Genomic DNA, 18,897 nt, shown 5'->3' on the forward strand with positions numbered 1-18,897 from the left:
TCCATTAACATCCACTTCTTTGAGCATCTAAGGAAGATGATGAGGAGAAATTTCTTTAGTCAGATCTGTGGAATTCTGTGGATTTAGTGGATCTGTGGAATTCTTTGCCACAGAAAGCTGTGGAGCCCAAGTCAATGGATATTTTTAAGGCAGAGATAGACAGATTCTTGGTTAGTACAGGTGTCAGAAGGTACGGGGAGAAGGCAGGAGAATGGGGTTAGGAGGGAGTGATAGATTAGCCATGATTGAATGGCGGAGTATACTTGATGGGATGAATGACCTAATTCTACTCCTTATGACTTGGGCCATCCACACTCCTCGTGAAGCTCAGCATCAAAGTATTTTCCTGATAACAATCTTGTGAAGTGCCTTGCCACTAAAGGTGTTACAGGAATGAAAGTTGTTAATTTTCAATTTACTTAAGTTATTGTTGTTCATCTGTTAAACGCTTGGAACTGTAATCCTACCCAGGGACAACAACATTTAAGGCTGCTCACCTTCAGGTCTCGAACTTGCTCCTGAATCACCTCATTTTCCGCTTTGTCTATTTGGAAAGCCTGGAGAGAGGATGCAGAAAGGTGAGATGAATTGTTGTGGGATAAAGTTCAAACTGTCCGTACTCACAGTTGAAGAGCCAGGACAAAAGCAGAGAAAACTGCAGATGCTGGAATCTGAAAGATAAACTGACCAGTGATCACAACCAGTGAAGCATCATTTGAGGAAAGGAAATGTTTCAGCTCAGGGATGTTAGGTGGTGTATTTTCCGACAAATGCTGCTTGACTGATTGAGTTATTTCGGTATTTCTGCTTTTGTTTGGGACGGTGATGATTCTTCTGTGTTTCCTCATTCATCTTGGGTACGATGCACATGAACACAACCCTTGCAACATTTGAAGCCTAAACTGCACCCCACCCAATGTTTATTATGAATTTACTCATTCTGAGCTTGAAAATCTCTGTAATTCAATAAAACATAGCATTAACCAGTCTGACATTTCATATACTTAATCTACGAACTCCCTTGAGAGCAGTGACAGGTGGGCCACGGGACACCTCAACGCTGTGCCTGGTCTCTGGGATGTTAGAACGTTATAAATGGGTTCTTTGATGCTCTGGGACATCCAAACACTGACTGGGCAGTGGGACATCTAGACACTGACTTGGCTCGGAGACATCTAAAACCATTGTGACTGGGTGGGCTGTGGGACATCTCAACACTGTGGCTGAACTGTTGGATATTTAGACAAATGTAAACGGATTCTGGGCTGTCCAGACCCTGCGAGTGACGTCTGGGATGTCTAGACACCGGAACTGGGCAGTGGAATGTCAAGAGGCTCTCTGGACTCTCGATCAATGCACATTCATTTTCATTTCACCCATTAAACTCCTTGGAGAAACATTCATGACTTTCTGGTGGGAGAGAGGTTTCAGTCAGTTTACTCACACTCTGCAGGTACTGAAGCAGGTCGTACTTGTTTTCGCAGTGGCAGCCATCTGGTTTACCGCTGCCGTGGATAACTGTGTACAGGGCCTCCTCGTACAACAGTCTCAGCTGCACAGAAGAAAGCAACGGCACAATTAGAAATTGAAAGTGAGAGTGCTAGGACAACAAGGCAGTCAGGCAGCATCCGTGGAGAGAGAAACTGAGTCAATGTATCAGGTCCAGGACCAGTCATCCGAACCGTGCAAGGTTAGAAATGAAGCACGTTACAGTTGCAGAGGAGGAATAGAGAGAGCAAAGGGAGGTTTAGGTTTATTGTTGTCACTGCATTATTACCAAACAAATCAGAGATACTACACACAAATACAATTGAGTCAAGTTCAAGTACAATAGGAAGAGCAAAGAGGAGGATACCGAGTGCAGCATTGAAACACATCAGATCCATAAACAGAGTCCAGTGTTCACAATGGATAAAGGTGAATCAGACAGTACCCCGGATTATGTAAGGACCATTCAGAAGCCTGATAACAGAGAGGAAGAGACTGGTGGTGCACACTTACAAGATTTTGTACCTTTTGACCAACAGGCAGTGGGACATCAGCCCATTGAGTCTATGCTGGTTCTCAAAATAATCCCATTCCCCACAGATTTTCCATATCTCTCCACCTTCTCACCTGCTCTCCCCAGATTCTATCACTCACCTTCACACCAAGGGAAATTTACATTGGTCTTTTAACCTACAACCAGCATGCCTTTGGAAATGGGAGTAAACCAGAGCAAACTCATGCAGGCTCAGGGAGAATGCGTAAAGTCCGTAAGTCAGGATCGAACCCCGGTCGTTATCGCTGAGAGACAGCAGCTCTACCAGTTGTGTCCATTCAGACAAATATCTAGAGGGCTTGCCTGTACCAGCAAATCTAATTCAGTGCCCATACAAACCCTAGATCTCTAATCTACAAATAGTTTATCGACCAACGTTTCTGAAGATAACCTGTTGGGCGGCACAGTGGTGCAGCAGTAGAGTTGCTGCCTGACAATGCCAAAGACCCTGGTTCAATCCTGGACTATGGGTTCTGTCTGTCTGGAGTTTGCACGCTCACCCTGTGATCATGTGGGTTTTCTCTGGGCGCTCTGCTTTCCTCCTGCATTCCAGACGTGCAGGTTTCTAGGTCAAATGGCTTCTCTAAATTGTAATTTGTCCCTGGTGTGTAGGATACCGCTGGTGTACGGGGATCGCTTGTCAACGTGGACTCGATGGGCCGAAGGGCCTGTTTATACGCTGTATCTCTAAAGCTGTTGTGGCCTCCTCCCACATGAAGTGCAATGTTCCTTGTGACCCAACTGTTAGTCAACCAGCTTTATCTTCCCCACATCAGATACTTTACTAACCACCAAACAAAAGTATTTTTAGACAAGTTTTAACACTTATTTTTAATCTCAAATCCTCACACCCATGGCTCTGGAGACCAATCCTTAATTCCCGAGACCATGTACCACTTATGTAGGCTGACCAGGGATGATGCATCCTAGTTGTTGGCTGCTTGCTCCAAATCTTGGCTAGAGCAGCGTCGCTTGTTGCTGAAGAGACCAATGCGGGAGTGACAGTCTCTGTCACAAAGGTCACATTTGTGTGTGGCTTTGGTAATTTTACTCTAAGCTTTAGCTGCTGAATGGCAAGTAACATTCAGACCAGACAAGCAACGGGCAGTGACCGTCTTGAATAATAATAATAATAATAATAGGAACTTTGGAAAGCAAGTCTGCTACATAATCCCTCAAATCTCTTCTCTCCTGTGAAGAGATGGGACTGGTCTAGAATTCGACTTGATCTACGTCTTTCTCCAAACACCACGTACCTTCGGGTTAACAAAAATTATTCATGTTTAACTGTTTGAAATAAATAACATAATTTTTTCACTGGATTACCCAGTTAATATTTTGGGATCTCCCTTCTTCCTACTGGGTTGTGGCTAATCCAGAAGACAGCAATCCAGATTGGAAAGGTTGCCAAGTTTGCTGGGTAGCTGTGCTGAGTGAGGTGAGCTCATGCCTGGGTATAAGTCTCAGTAGACCAAGCTGCAAAGATAGAAGGCTAAAAACAAACTGTTCTGGCCCTCATCAACCATCTGTACCTCCACTGGAAGTTATTCCCATTGACGTAAAACCCATCTGTCCCACCAGCAATTCAGTGCAGGCAAGGGCAGGTAGGGGACTGGAAGGGAGCAGCTAGGGGGAATGGAAGGAAGCTTGTTTGCCATATAGTCCCATATATCTTGTCTGACACTTCCTCTATACACACTGTAAACTGTGTTTGTATTTCTCCAATAGCAATTCGTACCATGGGGAATGGGTGCATGTGTTCATCCCATCAAACTTAATGGCGAAAGGCAAATGGCCAGTCCACAAGGCAGACCATGGGATTGCCACATCTACCACACTGTCCACCAGGTAGACCACTGGCCAGTCCACTGCATGGACCACCACACAGCCCACTGCACAGACCCCTAACACTGCCCACTGGGCGGACCACCACATAGGACCACTGGTCGGTCCACCGCACAGTCCACCACATATCCCAAGCACCTGTTATAACTGAGTAACCCTCTGACACACCTCCTCATCTCTTTATTCCGAGTTTCAATTATACTGTGTGTTGAAATGAGCTGAGGAACAGCGTTAGGAAGTGCTGTAACTTCGCCATCCAGAGACATCAGCACGATTAAAGAGCTCCTGATTCTGAAGCAGCAGCAGACTGGCCAACTCAAGTCACCGTCACAGCCGGTGCAGGTCACTGATTTCTCACTTGGTCAGTCTCCCAGGCAGTGAGTGCAGAAACCCTGTGGTCTCACCCTCGAACTACTACCGATAGAACTAAGCAATGGAAGAATACTTTTGTTTCACGCCTTAACTCTGGTCACAATGTTGACACCTGCCCAGCCCTTAATGGAGTAAAGTTACACTGATAGCGGCATGGTGGCACAGCTGGTAGAACTACTTCCTCATAGCGGCAAGAGACCAGGGTTCGATCCTCACCTCTAGTGCAGTCTGTATGGAGTTTGCACGTTCTCCATGTGATTTCCTCTGGGTACACTGGTTTCCACCCACATCCAAAAGATATGTGGGTTTGTAGGTTAACTGGCCTCTGTAAATTGCCCCGAATATGTAGGGAGTGGATAAGAAAATGGGATAATATAAAACTAGTGTGAATGGATCATCGATGGTCGGCATGGACTCAGTGGGCCAAAGGGCCTATACCCATGCTGCATCTCTAAATTAAATTAGACATCAGCATCCAGCTGTTGCTCCAGCCCAGTCGAGTAAACTGCAGAGATGCTCCACGCTCAGACTGCAGCTGGTGTATTCCTGCCACTGGAGGCAGTGTTGTGGGCTGACCTCTGTGTCGTCTGTAACATCACCAGCCTTGACATATTGTAAAAAATTGTAGCTCAAAATAGAATAGCTATCTGATGCGAAACCATTTAGAGATTTGGATGATAAAATGTAGAAGTGTGGGTAAATGTACTTGGTCTAAGTATTTTAAGTAAACAGTTCACAGTTGCAACTTTTCATATGAGAAAAGTGTATCTGTAGAATATCAAAATACAAGAAACCGCAGATGCTGGAATCTTGAACAAAACACAAAGTGCTGGAGGAACTCAGCAGGTCAGGCAGTTTGATGGTGTCTGACCCATCGAGTTCCTTCAGCAATTTGTGTTTTATATGTAGACTATTTCCCAGAAATATTGCAGTGTGGATTGGCCAATGGTCTGCCTGGTGGGCAGTGTGGTCGATGTGTGGTAATCCTGTGGTCTGCCTTGTGGATTGGCCATTTGCCTTTCACCATCAAGTTTGATGGGATGAACACATGCACCCATTCCCCATGTTACGATTTGCTATTGGAAAAATGCAAACACAGTTTACAGTGTGTATAGAGGAAGTGTCAGGCAAGATATATGGGACTATATGGCAAACAAGCTTCCTTCCATTCCCCTACCTGCTGCCTTCCAGTCCCCTACCTGCCCTTGCCTGCACTGAATTGCTGGTGGGAAATATGCCGGAGTCAATTATTAAAGAGGTAATAATGGGGCATTTGGATAGCAGTAAAAGGATTAGTTCAAGTCAACTTGGATTTATGAAAGGGAAATCATGCTTGACTAATCTTCTGGAATTTTTTGAGGATGTGACAAGTAAAATGGATGAAGGGGAGCCAGTGGATGTAGTGTATCTAGACTTTCATAAAGCCTTTGATAAGGTCCCGCACGGGAGACTGGTGACTAAAATTAGAGCACATGGAAGGGTGTTGACATGGATAGAAAATTGGTTGGCAGACAGGAAGCAAAGAGTAGGAGTGAACGGGTCCTTTTCAGAATGGCAGGCAGTGGCGAGTGGAGTGCCGCAAGGATCGGTGTTGGGGCCGCAACTGTTTACCATATATATTAATGATTTGGAAGAGGGAATTAGGAGCAACACTAGCAAGTTTGTGAATGACACAAAGCTGGGTGGCAGTGTGAACTGTGAAGAGGCTGTTAGGAGGTTGCAGGGTGACCTGGACAGGTTGAGTGAGTGGGCAGATGCGTGGCAGATGTAGTATAATATAGATAAATGTGAGGTTATCCACTTTGGCGGCAAAATCAAGGGGGCATATTATTATCTCAATTAAGTTAGGTAAGGGGGAGGTGCAGTGAGACCTGGGTGTCCTTGTACACCAGTCACTGAAAGTTGGCGTGCAGGTACAGCAGGCAGTGAAGAAAGCTAATGGAATGTTGGCCTTCATAACAAGTGGATTTCAGTATAGGAGTAAAGAGGTTCTTCTGCAGTTGTATAGGGCTCTGGTAAGACCACATATGGAGTATTGTGTACAGTTTTGATCTCCTAATTTGAGGAAGGACATCCTTGTGATTGAGGCAGTGCAGCGTAGGTTCACGAGATTGATCCCTGGGATGGCGGGACTGTCATATGAGGAAAGATTGAAAAGACTAGGCTTGTATTCACTAGAGTTTAGAAGGATGAGGGGGAATCTTATAGAAACATATAAAATTATAAAAGGACTGGACAAGCTAGATGCAGGAAAAATGTTCCCAATGTTGGGCGAGTCCAGAACCAGGGGCCACAGTCTTAGAATAAAGGGGAGGCTATTTAAGACTGAGGTGAGAATTTGTTTTTCACCCAGACAGTTGTGAATTTTTGGAATTCCCTGCCACAGAGGGCAGTGGTGGCCAAATCACTGGATGGATTTAAGAGAGTTAGATAGAGCTCTAGGGGCTAGTGGAATTAAGGGTTATGGGGAGAAGGCAGGCACGGGTTATTGATTGGGGGTGATCAGCCATGATCACAATGAATGTCAGTGCTGGCTCGAAGGGCCGAATGGACTCCTCCTGCACCTATTTTCTATGTTTCTAAATGCATTAAAACATTACAAGACATCATTTTGATTGTGCAGGAAATCCGTAGGAGTTCGTGGATGTCCACGATGAATTGGTTAAATGACTGGGTGCAGGTTACAGAACACACTCCACAGTTGGACCAATTTCCAACCCAGATGCCCTCTGGATCTTCAGATAGAATGTGGGAATAGCAGCAGGAGGAGTCCATTCTGCCCTTCATTCCTGGTCCACAATTCAATTGGCTAATGGTTGATCTTCTACCTCACCCTCAAGTTCTAGCACCAAGAAGTTTTATATGAGTGGGCAGATGGAAAGCAGACCTTGCCAAGACCACTCTATGGATGGAGCGGGATGTCGCCAGTTGGAGCTTGTTGATGACCAAACACCGCTGGGTCAGTAGTCCCCCCTGCTGTACCCAGATCCTGCCAGGCCCAAGGCATGCCGAAGATGGTGCCACTCCACCCATCACCCCACCCCATCCAGTGGTGCAGCTTCGTCACACTGGGATACCCCGATATCGAGCTGGAGAACATTTCTCACCCACCCTGTGCTCCTGAAAGGGACCCTTGGACCTCTACATTAGTAGAAGGAGCAAAATTCAATTGTTCTTTATTTATTTATTTTTGTTATCATTTTATAAATTATTGCTTGGAATTTTAATGTGTGTTTTTCATTTTAGTTTGGAATAGTTTTTATCCCTTTCATCATTCAATGGCAGTTGTCATTATTTTAAATGACCCTCCATACTGAGGCCTTGTCAGCACTAAAGCCTCACTGGAGCCTCTCAGGCAGTGGAATGAATGGGTTGCTCGGTGCTCTGGGCTTGTTGCATAACGCGGGTCCAACAGTTTTCATTTTACACAAAACAAACGTACACACATATACAAAATGTGTAGGAAGGAACTGCAGATGCTGGTTTATACCGAATATAGATATAAAATGCTGGAGTAACTCAGCAGGTCAGGCAGCATCTCTGGAGTAAAGAAATAGGTGACGTTTCGGGTGACCATTCTTCAGACTCTGAAGAATCTTCTGTCTTTTGTTTAATGTCTACCTTCGGTACACACATATACACTTTACTGAATAAGATACAGATGTTCGCACATGCACACACTGCACACACACACACCGCACACGTACACATACGCACACACAGATTTACCTCTGCACTGCTCAAATGAGTATGTTCTATCTTCCCACTTGGTGCTTGAGGCTCCATCTGTAGAATAAAATTACACCAATCGGTAAGATTGATCTTTGAACCGTATTAATTGATGTAAAGGATCTGCATCAGGCTCTGTACAAGGGCTTCCTCCAGCCCAGCATCAACCCAACATAAACTTAAAGTTTTTAAGAAGGAACTGCAGATGCTGGAAAATCGAAGGTACACAAAAAAGCTGGAGAAACTCAGTGGGTGCAGCAGCATCAATGGAGCGAAGGAAATAGGCAACGTTTCGGGCCGAAACCCTTCTTCAGACTTAAAGTTAAACTTAAACTTAAAGTTGTTTTCCTGAGCCCAGCATTCATCAGCACCTAAGCTGAACAAAATATTTGTGTTTGGACCCAAACATTTCCCTGGGTCTTTTTAATACGTCCAATGGTGAAAGGCCTGGATAGAGTGGATGCAGAGAGGATGTTTCCACTAATGGAAGGGTCCAAGACCAGAGGCCATAGCCTCAGAATAAAAGGACAAAGCTTTAGAAAGGAGAAGAGGAGGAATTTATTTAGTCAGAGGGTGATGAAACTGTGGAATTCATTGCCACAGACGGCTGTGGAGGCCAAGACACATATTGACAGATTCTTGATTAGTAAAGGGTGGCTATGGGGAGAAGGCACAAGAATGGAGTTGAGAGGGAAAGATAGATCAGCTACAATTGAATGGCGGAGTAGACTTAATTAGAGGCAACAGGGAGCTGAATGTTGCTTCCAGTTGGTATCACTGAGAGGAAGGAGGCCTCAGTGGTACGAGAAGCACAGGTCGAATATGAACAAAGAGTTATAGAAACATAGAAAATAGATGCAGGAGTAGGCCATTCGGCCCTTCGAGCCTGCACCGCCATTCAATATGATCATGGCTGATCATCCAACTCAGTATCCCATCCCTGCCTTCCCTCCATACCCCCTGATCCCTTTAGCCACAAGGGCCACATCTAACTCCCTCTTAAATATAGCCAATGAACCGGCCTCAACTACCTTCTGTGGCAGAGAATTCCACAGATTCATCACTCCCTGTGTAAAAAATGATTTTCTCATCTCGGTCCTAAAAGACATCCCTCTTATCCTTAAATTGTGACCCCTAGTTCTGGACTTCCCCAACATCGGGAATAATCTTCCTGCATCTAGCCTGTCCAACCCCTTAAGAATTTTGGAGGTCTATAAGATCCCCCCTCAATCATCTAAATTCTAGCGTGTACATGCCGAGTCCATCCAGTCTTTCTTCATATGAAAGTCCTGCCATCCCAGGAATCAGTCTGGTGAACCTTCTCTGTACTCCCTCTATGGCAAGAATGTCTTTCCTCAGATTAGGAGACCAAAACTGTACGCAATACTCCAGGTGTGGTCTCACCAAGACCCTGTACAACTGCAGTAGAACCTCCCTGCTCTTATACTCAAATCCTTTTGCTATGAATGCTAACATGGGTAAACATGGCTAACATGGGTAAAATTATTATATGATAAACCGATGGCAAGAATTTTAACTAATAACATGTTTGCTTTCTTCACTGCCTGCTGCACCTGCATGCCTACTTTCAATGACTGGTGTACCATGACACCCAGGTCTCGTTGCATCTCCCCTTTTCCTAATCGGCCAACATTCAGATAATAGTCTACTTTCCTGTTTTTGCCACCAAAGTGGATAACCTCACATGTATCCACATTATACTGCATCTGCCATGCATTTGCCCACTCACCCAACCTATCCAAGTCATATTGCAGCCTCCTAGCATCCTCCTCACAGCTAACACTGCCCCCCAGCTTCGTGTCATCCGCAAACTTGGAGATGTTGCATTCAATTCCCTCATCCAGATCATTAATATATATTGTAAATAGCTGGGGTCCCAGCACTGAGCTTTGCGGTACCCCACTAGTCACTGCCTGCAATTCTGAAAAGGACCCGTTTACTCCTACTCTTTGCTTTCTGTCTGCCAGCCAGTTCTCTATCCACATCAATACTGAACCCCCAATACCGTGTGCTTTAAGTTTGCATACTAATCTCTTATGTGGGACCTTGTCGAAAGCCTTCTGAAAGTCCAGATACAACATATCCACTGGTTCTCCCTTATCCACTCTACTAGTTACATCCTCGAAAAATTCTATAAGATTCGTCAGACATAATTTACCTTTCATAAATCCATGCTGACTTTGTCCAATGAATTCACCATTTTCCAAATGTGCTGCTATCCCATCTTTAATAACTGACTCCTGAATTTCCCCCACCACCGATGTTAGACTAACTGGTCTGTAGTTGGCCCCCCCTTATCTCACTGACCTCCTCTCCCCCTACCAACCCTCACGGTCCCTCAGATCCATTTCAGCCGGTCTCCTCTCCATTCTGAAATCCAACCTCTGCACTTTTGGAGACAGAGCCTTCTCCAGGGCAGCTCCCAGGCTCTGGAACTCCCTCCCACAATTGATCCGAACTTCTGAGTCCCTCACCATCTTCCAGTCCCGCCTCAAGACCCATCTCTTCACCTCTGCATACCCTTAGTCCCATGTCCCCCTCCTCTTTGCATCTCTGTCTTACTGCTCTATTTTGTTTTGTTTTTGACTCACCATGTAAAGCGACTTTGAGTCCTTGAAAAGTGCTATACAAATAAAATGTATTATTATTATTATTATTGGTTATCTGTAGTTATGGTTATCCCTGGCTGCTCAATAAGGTAGTATTTAGTGTGTAGAAAGGAACTGCAGAGGCTGGCTTATACGGGTCAGTCAGCATCTCTGGAGAAAAAGGATGCAGAAGATGTGGTTGGAGGTTCGGATAGAACTCTGCCTCATTGAACTGCCGTTGTCTTTGTTCTCTCACTCTCCCACAATGGTAAAATGAAGAATTCTATAAACTGGACCCAGTGATGAACAACTGCAAGTAAATTGATAAACCCTGATCAAACGGGGTTTATACCTAAAAGATACTCATTTAATAATCTGAGACGCCTGTTTAATATAATGTACTCGCATAAAGTAGAGGAAGAAGATATATCAATTATTTCTTTGGATGCAGAGAAAGCATTTGATCAGGTAGAGTGGCAATACTTATATAAAGTACTACAAAAATTTAATATGGGAGAGAATTTTATAACATGGGTAAAATTATTATATGATAAACCGATGGCAAGAATTTTAACTAATAACATGTTATCTCAAAAATTTCAACTATCAAGGGGTAATAGGCAGGGATGTGCACTATCACCCCTGCTATTTGCCCTTATGATAGAACCCCTGGCTGAAAGTATAAGAATTCATCCGAATATTCAGGGCTATAATACCAGGGACTCAAAGAATAAAATCTCATTATATGCAGACGATATACTTTTATATATTACAAAGTCACAAACGAGCATACCAAATTTATTAAACTTAATAGAGGAATTTGGGTCTTTTTCTGGATATAGAATAAACTGGAATAAAAGTGAAATCATGACATTAAAACCTCAAGAACACACTTACTGAAGTTCCCCTTTAAAATCGCAACAGAAAAATTTAAATATTTGGGTATTCAGATTACTAGAAAATATAAAGCATTATTCAATGCTAATTTCATACCTTTATTAAATAAACTTAATACGTTGATTAAATTTTGGAAAACACTTCCCTTATCATTATTAGGTAGAATAAATGCAATAAAAATGATCTTCCTACCACAATTACTATACCTATTTCAATCTATACCAGTATATATACCAAAATATTTTTTTTTTAAATTAGACTCTAATATTACTAATTATATTTGGGACTATAGATCACATAGAATCACAAAAAAACACTTATGTAAACCAAAAGAGGTCGGGGGACTTTCACTTCCGAATTTTATGTATTATTACTGGGCAGTGCATATTAAGAATATGATTTATTGGTTGGATAGTTCTACCCAACAGACAGAATAGATAAAAATGGAGAAGGAGGATTGCCATCCTTGTAATATAGGAACGATCCTCTTCTCCCCAAAAAAACTGAATAACACAATATATAAGAAGAACCCAATTATATATGGTACAATAAGAATTTGGAAACAAATAAAATTATCTTTAAAATTAAGAAATCTATCACTGTTAATGCCAATAGCGAATAACCCTTTATTTAAACCATCTCTTATTGATAAGACATATAACCAATGGGAAAGTCTCGGAATTAGAAGGATCGGGGATATGTACGAAATGGGAAACTTACTATCATTCCAACAACTACAATTAAAATTTAAATTGAAAAACAACCAATATTTTAAATATCTTCAGATTTGCGATTTCGTGAAAAAATATATACAAGGATATCAAAAAGTAACTCCTAACTTATTGGAAGAAGCAATGAATATTGAAGCTGACTCACAAAAATTAATATCATATTTATATAATAGTATTCTAAATATAGACCTACCATCGACAGAGGTACTTAGAGAAGAGTGGGAACGGGAACTAATGATAAAAATTACGAAGGTTAAATGGGAAAAATACCTGATATATATTCACAAATGTTCAATTAATGTAAGACATAATCTAATTCAATTTAAAATTGTACATAGATTATATTATTCAAAAACAAGATTGAACAAATTTTATCCAAATATATCCGCCACTTGTGATAAATGTCTAGCCCAAAAGGCAACTATAACACACTCCTTAGTTTCCTGCATAAAACTTTATAAATTTTGGAATGATATTTTTGAAATATTTACAAAATTATTCAAGACAAGAATGGAACCTAATACTGAAATGATTATATTTGGCGTAATGGAAGATGGGAATAAATTGAACACATCTCAAAATCTATTCCTTAACTATGGTTTAATAATAGCAAAAAAATTAATTCTTAAATTTTGGAAGGGCACATCAATACCAACGCTTAAAATGTGGATTGCAAGTATGTTGGACACCGCTCATCTTGAGGAAATGCGATTCCTCCTAATGGATAAATCAGACCAATTCATAACGAGTTGGTCTCCATTCGTCGTTTTTTTGGAATCATATGGTGCAACACAATTGTAAAAAATAACTGTTTCAGGACTGGACGAGGGTTGGTCAAGATTATAAATAATGATCTCCTTTTCTTTTTTATTTTATTTTATTTTCTCTATTCTCTCGCTCAACTTTCTTCATTTACTCGTTTTCTTTTTTCACACACTATATATTTCACATCTTTCTATCCTTTACTATCTAACTTCTTTTTCTTATTCTAATCTTTTTTCAGTGTAACAAAAAAAAAAAAAGAAGTTGTACATAAAATGTATTATGAAAATATATATTAGGCACTTTGGTGCCATATGACTGTACTTACTTCTAATAAAATAAAATATTTTAAAAAAATAAATAAAAAATAAAAAGAAAGGAACTGCAGAGGCTGGTTTATACGGGTCAGTCAGCATCTCTGGAGAAAAAGGATGCAGAAGTTGTGGTTGGAGGTTCGGATAGAACTCTGCCTCATTGAACTGCCGTTGTCTTTGTTCTCTCACTCTCCCACAATGGTAAAATGAAGAATTCTATAAACTGGACCCAGTGATGAACAACTGCAGTTACAATGGCACAGCTGGTAAAGCCACTGCCTCACAGCACCAGAGACCCTGGCCCATTCCTGACCTTGGTTGCAGTCCATGTGGAGTTTGCACATTCTCCGTGCATTTCCTCCAGGTGTCCCAGTTTCCTCCTACATCCCAAAGAGGTCCGGGTTGTGGATTAATTGCCAGTTGTAAATTGTCCGCAGTGTGTGGGTGAGTGGTAGAATCTTGGGGGGGTTGGGGTGGGGAGGGGGGGGGGGGGGGGAGATGGGGTAGTTGATGAGATTATGGAGAGAATAAATAATGGATTAATGCAGGATGAGGAAATGGGTGGTTGATTGTGGAAGTGAAATTGATTCAGCAAAGGGCCTATTCCTGCGCTCCTATTCCCGTACTATATCTCACTATGACTCTCTGACTTAGTGCATGTGCGAGTCGAGTGAGGGAAAGACCTGGCGGGAGCTTGGAGTGAGGGTTCATCCTACACCCCACCCCGCCAAACTCTATCACAAACCTTGCTGCTCATGTGCATCTTGATCAAAGGTGAAGCAGAAGCTGCAGCAACCTTGCACCGACTCCAGCAGCTGATGCAGACTTCAAGCGGGGGATCGTGTTGCAGTGCCTCAACTTTGTAGCTAATGGCCGCACACAGTTTAACTGTACATTCCCACCACAGATCTCTCAGTGACACAAGGATGCAACATACATTACAATGAGGAAATAATTTTAATAATAAAGTAATACTATTATGCAAACTATAATATATTGGTGTACATTGTAACAATAACATCATTGACTTCAAGCACGAGTTCAGTTTTATTCTTCACTGCCATTTCTCACCTGCTGAACATTTTCAGAACATTCTGCTTTCATTACACCTGGTGTTACTATTTCAATAATAACAGGACTGACACAATAATACTCTAGCCGGTGATACTCATCAGAAATGTCCCAATAATGCAACCAATATTCATACGTGCAATATTTAGTAATAGTAACAACCCACAACAATACTCCAGCTCAGAGGAAGAAGGTAAGATCAGACAGGTAGGACGACCCATCACTCCAAGCTCTGGACGAGTCCCAAGCTACTGGAGGCAGTGTTATAATTCAGCAAGTTATCTGAATCCAAACTCTAGTACATCGGCCCAAACATGCACATTTCACTCAACCACAAGGTTGTCTAGTACTGCCCTGTAACAACCTTGCTGAGTAATATAAGAAACAGAACCTCCCGGATGAGTATTCACCAAGCAGATTTTACCAGAAACATGGGGGACGTAGGTGGGGACACACATTGTCTCGGGGATGACGAGGATACGTGTGTCCTCACCTATTTCCCCCATGTTTCTGATAAAATCTGCTTGGTGAATGCTGGGCCCAATCAATTTTACCTTTTAACATCAGGGCTGTCACTCGGTACAAGAGTAATAATAATAATAATAATAACTTTATTTATAAAGCACTTTAAACAACTACAGTTGCCACAAAGTGCTGTACATGAGAAATCATGAACAAAAAGCTATTACAAACAATTAAAAACCATTAAAAACCATAAAACGAAGGACTATAAAAAACACACTAAAAATTAAAAGACATTAAAAGCACTAAAAACAGGAGCAATGCCTCAGCCAGTGTCGAAAGCCAAAGAATAAAAATATGTTTTTAGGGAGGATTTGAAGATGGACAGTGAGGGGGCCTGTCTGATGTGCAACGGCAAGGTGTTCCAGAGTGCCGGAGCAGCAACAGAAAAGGCTCTATCCCCTCTGAGCTTCCGCTTAGACCTTGGTACCTCAAGGAGCAGCTGATCAGCTGACCTGAGGCACCGGGCAGGAGCATATAGGTGGAGCAGCTCAGAGAGGTAAGGCGGGGCGAGCCCATTCAACGATTTAAAAACAAATAAAAATGGATCAGGCGCGGGTAAGTGGGACAATCTTGGTCGGCCTGGGTGAGTCGGGCTGAAGTGCCTGTTCCTTACTGTACAACTCAATGATGTGGGGAAACTGACCATGCTTCAGAATGGTGTCATTGAACAGATGCATATAGATAAAGAATTAATGAGTCAGAGGAGGAACTTCGACAGAATTGGTGGTTAAGAAGGGGAAGATTCAGACAAACAAGTAACGGATTATCAACCAGTAGTAATTAAACCTGTTACAGACCTGGACATGAGAATGCTGGAGACTGAACCACACAGACCTGATCACCAGTAAATCTGCATTGAGCAGCCACGCTGATGGTCGGGACGGATGATGGGGTTTGGGGTTGAAGGACAGGATGGCTATAAATGAATCATCCCCTTCTTAACCACCAATTCTGTCGAAGTTCCTCCTCTGACTCATTAATTCTTTATCTATATGCATCTGTTCAATGACACCATTCTGAAGCATGGTCAGTTTCCCCACATCATTGAGTTGTACAGTAAGGAACAGGCACTTCAGCCCGACTCACCCAGGCCGACCAAGATTGTCCCACTTACCCGCGCCTGATCCATCTACCTATCTATATATTACTAAACATAGAAACATAGAAAATAGGTGCAGGAGTAGGTCATTCAGCCCTTCGAGCCTGCACCGCCATTCAATATGATCATGGCTGATCATCCAACTCAGTATCCTGTACCTGCCTTCTCTCCATACCCCCTGATCCCTTTAGCCACAAGGGCCACATCTAACTCCCTCTTAAATATAGCCAATGAACTAGCCTCAACTACCTTCTGTGGCAGAGAATTCCAGAGATTCATCACTCTCTGTGTGAAATCTCAGAATAAAATTCTCATCTTGTTTGTCTGTCTGTCCATCATGACTGAAATTACGCCAAAATGGTACACGATAGCACTACAATTTTTTGGACCACCTTATGACCTCCTGTCATTATAACATTGTAACGGGCAGGGGCAGGGGAAGTGGAATTGGATTTTTTTTCAAGTTTAAAAAGAGGGAGGGTGAAGAGGAGGGGGAGGGAGTGCTGGAGGATGAGGGGAATTGAGCCACACCTGCATGGCTGGGGGCTATGGGTGAGTGGTGGAATATAGCATTGGTGGAATAGGTTGCGTTGAGGGAACGGGTGAGTGGTGGAATATTGCGTTGGGGAATGGGTTGTGTTGGGGGACCATGGCTTCCAGTGGGACAGGGACCCAACGGGACCCACTTGGTCTAGAATCCCTCTAAACCTTTCCTATCCATGTAACTGTCCGAATGTCTTTCAAATGTTATTTTGTACCTGCCTCAGCCACTTTCATCTGGCAGCTTGTCCCATAATATCAACCTCTATATTAAAAAGTTGCCCCTCTCATTTCTAGTAAAATCTTTCCCATTTCACCTTGAACCTACCTATATGTAGGAACGAACTGCAGATGCTGGTTTAAACCGAAGATAGACACAAAAAGCTGGAGTAACTCAGTGGGACAGGCAGCATCCCTGGAGGGAAGGAATGGGTGACGTTCCGGGTCGAGACCCTTTTTCAGACTAGTTAGGGAAAAGGGAAACAAGAGATATAGACGATGATGTAGAGAGATAAAGAAAAATGGATGAAAGTTATGGAAAAATGTGCAGTTCTCGACACCTTCTCCTACCTATCTTTGGACCATGATCCCACAAATGAGCACCAGGCCATAATCTCACACACCATTTCTGATTTTATCACTTCTGGCTGTCTGCCTTCCACAGCCTCCAACCTTATCATTTCCCAGCCCCGTACAGCCTGGTTTTAACTTCTCCCCAAAATCCAGAAACACAACTGCCCTGGCAGATCCATTGTTTCTGCCTGCTCCTGTCCCACGGAAATGTACCTCGGCTGCATCCTATCCCCCATGGTCCACCTATCTCTCCGACCGACCTGCAGACATTTCCCATGCGTTCCCCATTGAAATCATCTCCTCATATCTTGAAGAATTTCTCCAGCATGTCTTAATCGGTTCATGAATCTTAAAAGTTGAATTTGGACTGAGGGTAACGAGAGTCGACCATTCAGCCTGCCATTTGGTTGCATAAGAATGAGCCAACGCAGATCTACTCTGAAACAAGTTCTATAATTGTCTGTAATTTTCTGCTCTGCATAAGGTCTTTCTCTATAGTTGTTCCTTCCAATGGGCGACTGTAAATGTTTTAATTGCCCCCAGTGTGTAGGATAGTGCATGGACTCGGTGGGCCAAAGGGCCTGTTTCCACTCAGTATCTCTAAAGTCTAAAGTCCAAATTCTATAGTTTTATTTACCTATTGGCATCAAGAGATTAGCAGTTAATATAGTTTAGTTTATTGTCATGTGAGTCGAGGTACGGTGAAAAGCATTTTGTTGTGTGCTGTCCAGTCAGCGGAAACACTACACATGATTACAATCGAGCCGTCATCAGTGTACAGATACAGTATAAAGGGAATAACGTTTAGTACAAGACAAAGTCCAGTAAAGCCCGATTAAAGATAGTCCGAGGATTTGCAATGAGGTAGATGGTAGCTCAGGACCACACTCTAGTTGTCATCAGGCAACTGAACCATTCTATCAATATTATACTTAATTCTCACACACATGGTTAGTGCTCAATCAATACATCAAGAGATGTTAAATTCCAGAGTAGCTACCCAACCGAGGCGTAGGCCTATCTGTTTCCTCTCACCCGAGACATTAGACTGCATAGTAGCAGAGAGATCTTGTTGCCTGGGTTCTGAATCTAGAGCCAAAGTCCAACAAGCACATCCCCAAGGATGGCCAGACTTTCCCCGACCACCCAATATCTCTTCCCCAAACAAAAGCCAGCGACTCAATACTCAGCCAGAACAGCACGACGCAGGATTGCCGGTGTACAATAACTTACTCTGATGAGGCTCTGTCGGATGGATGCAAGAAAAGAAACGGCTCTTCTCAGAATCAACGGCAGTGAATAAGGCAGTCAACCTATGCCGACCACAGCTTCTTCAATGTGGGGTCACATCTGCTGATGAGAAAAGTATAATTCATTTTAGTAAGCGGCCAACAGACCCACTGCCGATTAGAAGTGAAGGCAGCTCGTCAAATTCTCTGGCTTGTGACATACTTTCCAGCATCAGCGGAAACCACAAACCTATCTTTGTCGAAACATTCAGCTACATAGGAAATGTCGACTGCACACTTGTTGCTAAGCACATGTCACACATGGGGAGGGGGGGAGGAAGGGTTGCAAACTGTACCTTCCTGCTATTAATCAATCGACTGGAGAAACTTCTATTGCCTAATTTCCTTACTTGTTGAAACTGCCCTGCCACTCATCCCCAATCCTGAGTCTCTTATCTTCAAGATCAAAGGCAAGATTATCATTCTGGCAGAGCAGGTATTGTTGATAGAAAGCTATTTGACCATTGTAGGCATTAATATGTCTTAACTTAGTGTCTCCC

General features: G+C 42.9%; 1 protein-coding gene across 1 annotated transcript in view; it reads right to left on the reverse strand.

Moving 5' to 3' along the window:
• Positions 1 to 18,521, reverse strand: part of unc13d (unc-13 homolog D) — a 75,101-nt gene extending 56,580 nt beyond the window's left edge. Inside the window, exons 1-4 of the mRNA XM_033044415.1 lie at positions 18,342 to 18,521; positions 7,988 to 8,044; positions 1,445 to 1,552; positions 498 to 557 (exon numbers count right to left, since the gene is read on the reverse strand). Coding sequence (XP_032900306.1) covers positions 498 to 557; positions 1,445 to 1,552; positions 7,988 to 8,044 — 225 coding nt within the window. The 5' untranslated portion in view covers positions 18,342 to 18,521. The remainder of the gene's footprint in view (positions 1 to 497; positions 558 to 1,444; positions 1,553 to 7,987; positions 8,045 to 18,341) is intronic.
• Positions 18,522 to 18,897: the final 376 nt, after the last annotated feature.

The sequence above is a fragment of the Amblyraja radiata genome, chromosome 26, assembly GCF_010909765.2.
Source record: "Amblyraja radiata isolate CabotCenter1 chromosome 26, sAmbRad1.1.pri, whole genome shotgun sequence".
Lineage (NCBI taxonomy): Eukaryota > Metazoa > Chordata > Chondrichthyes > Rajiformes > Rajidae > Amblyraja > Amblyraja radiata.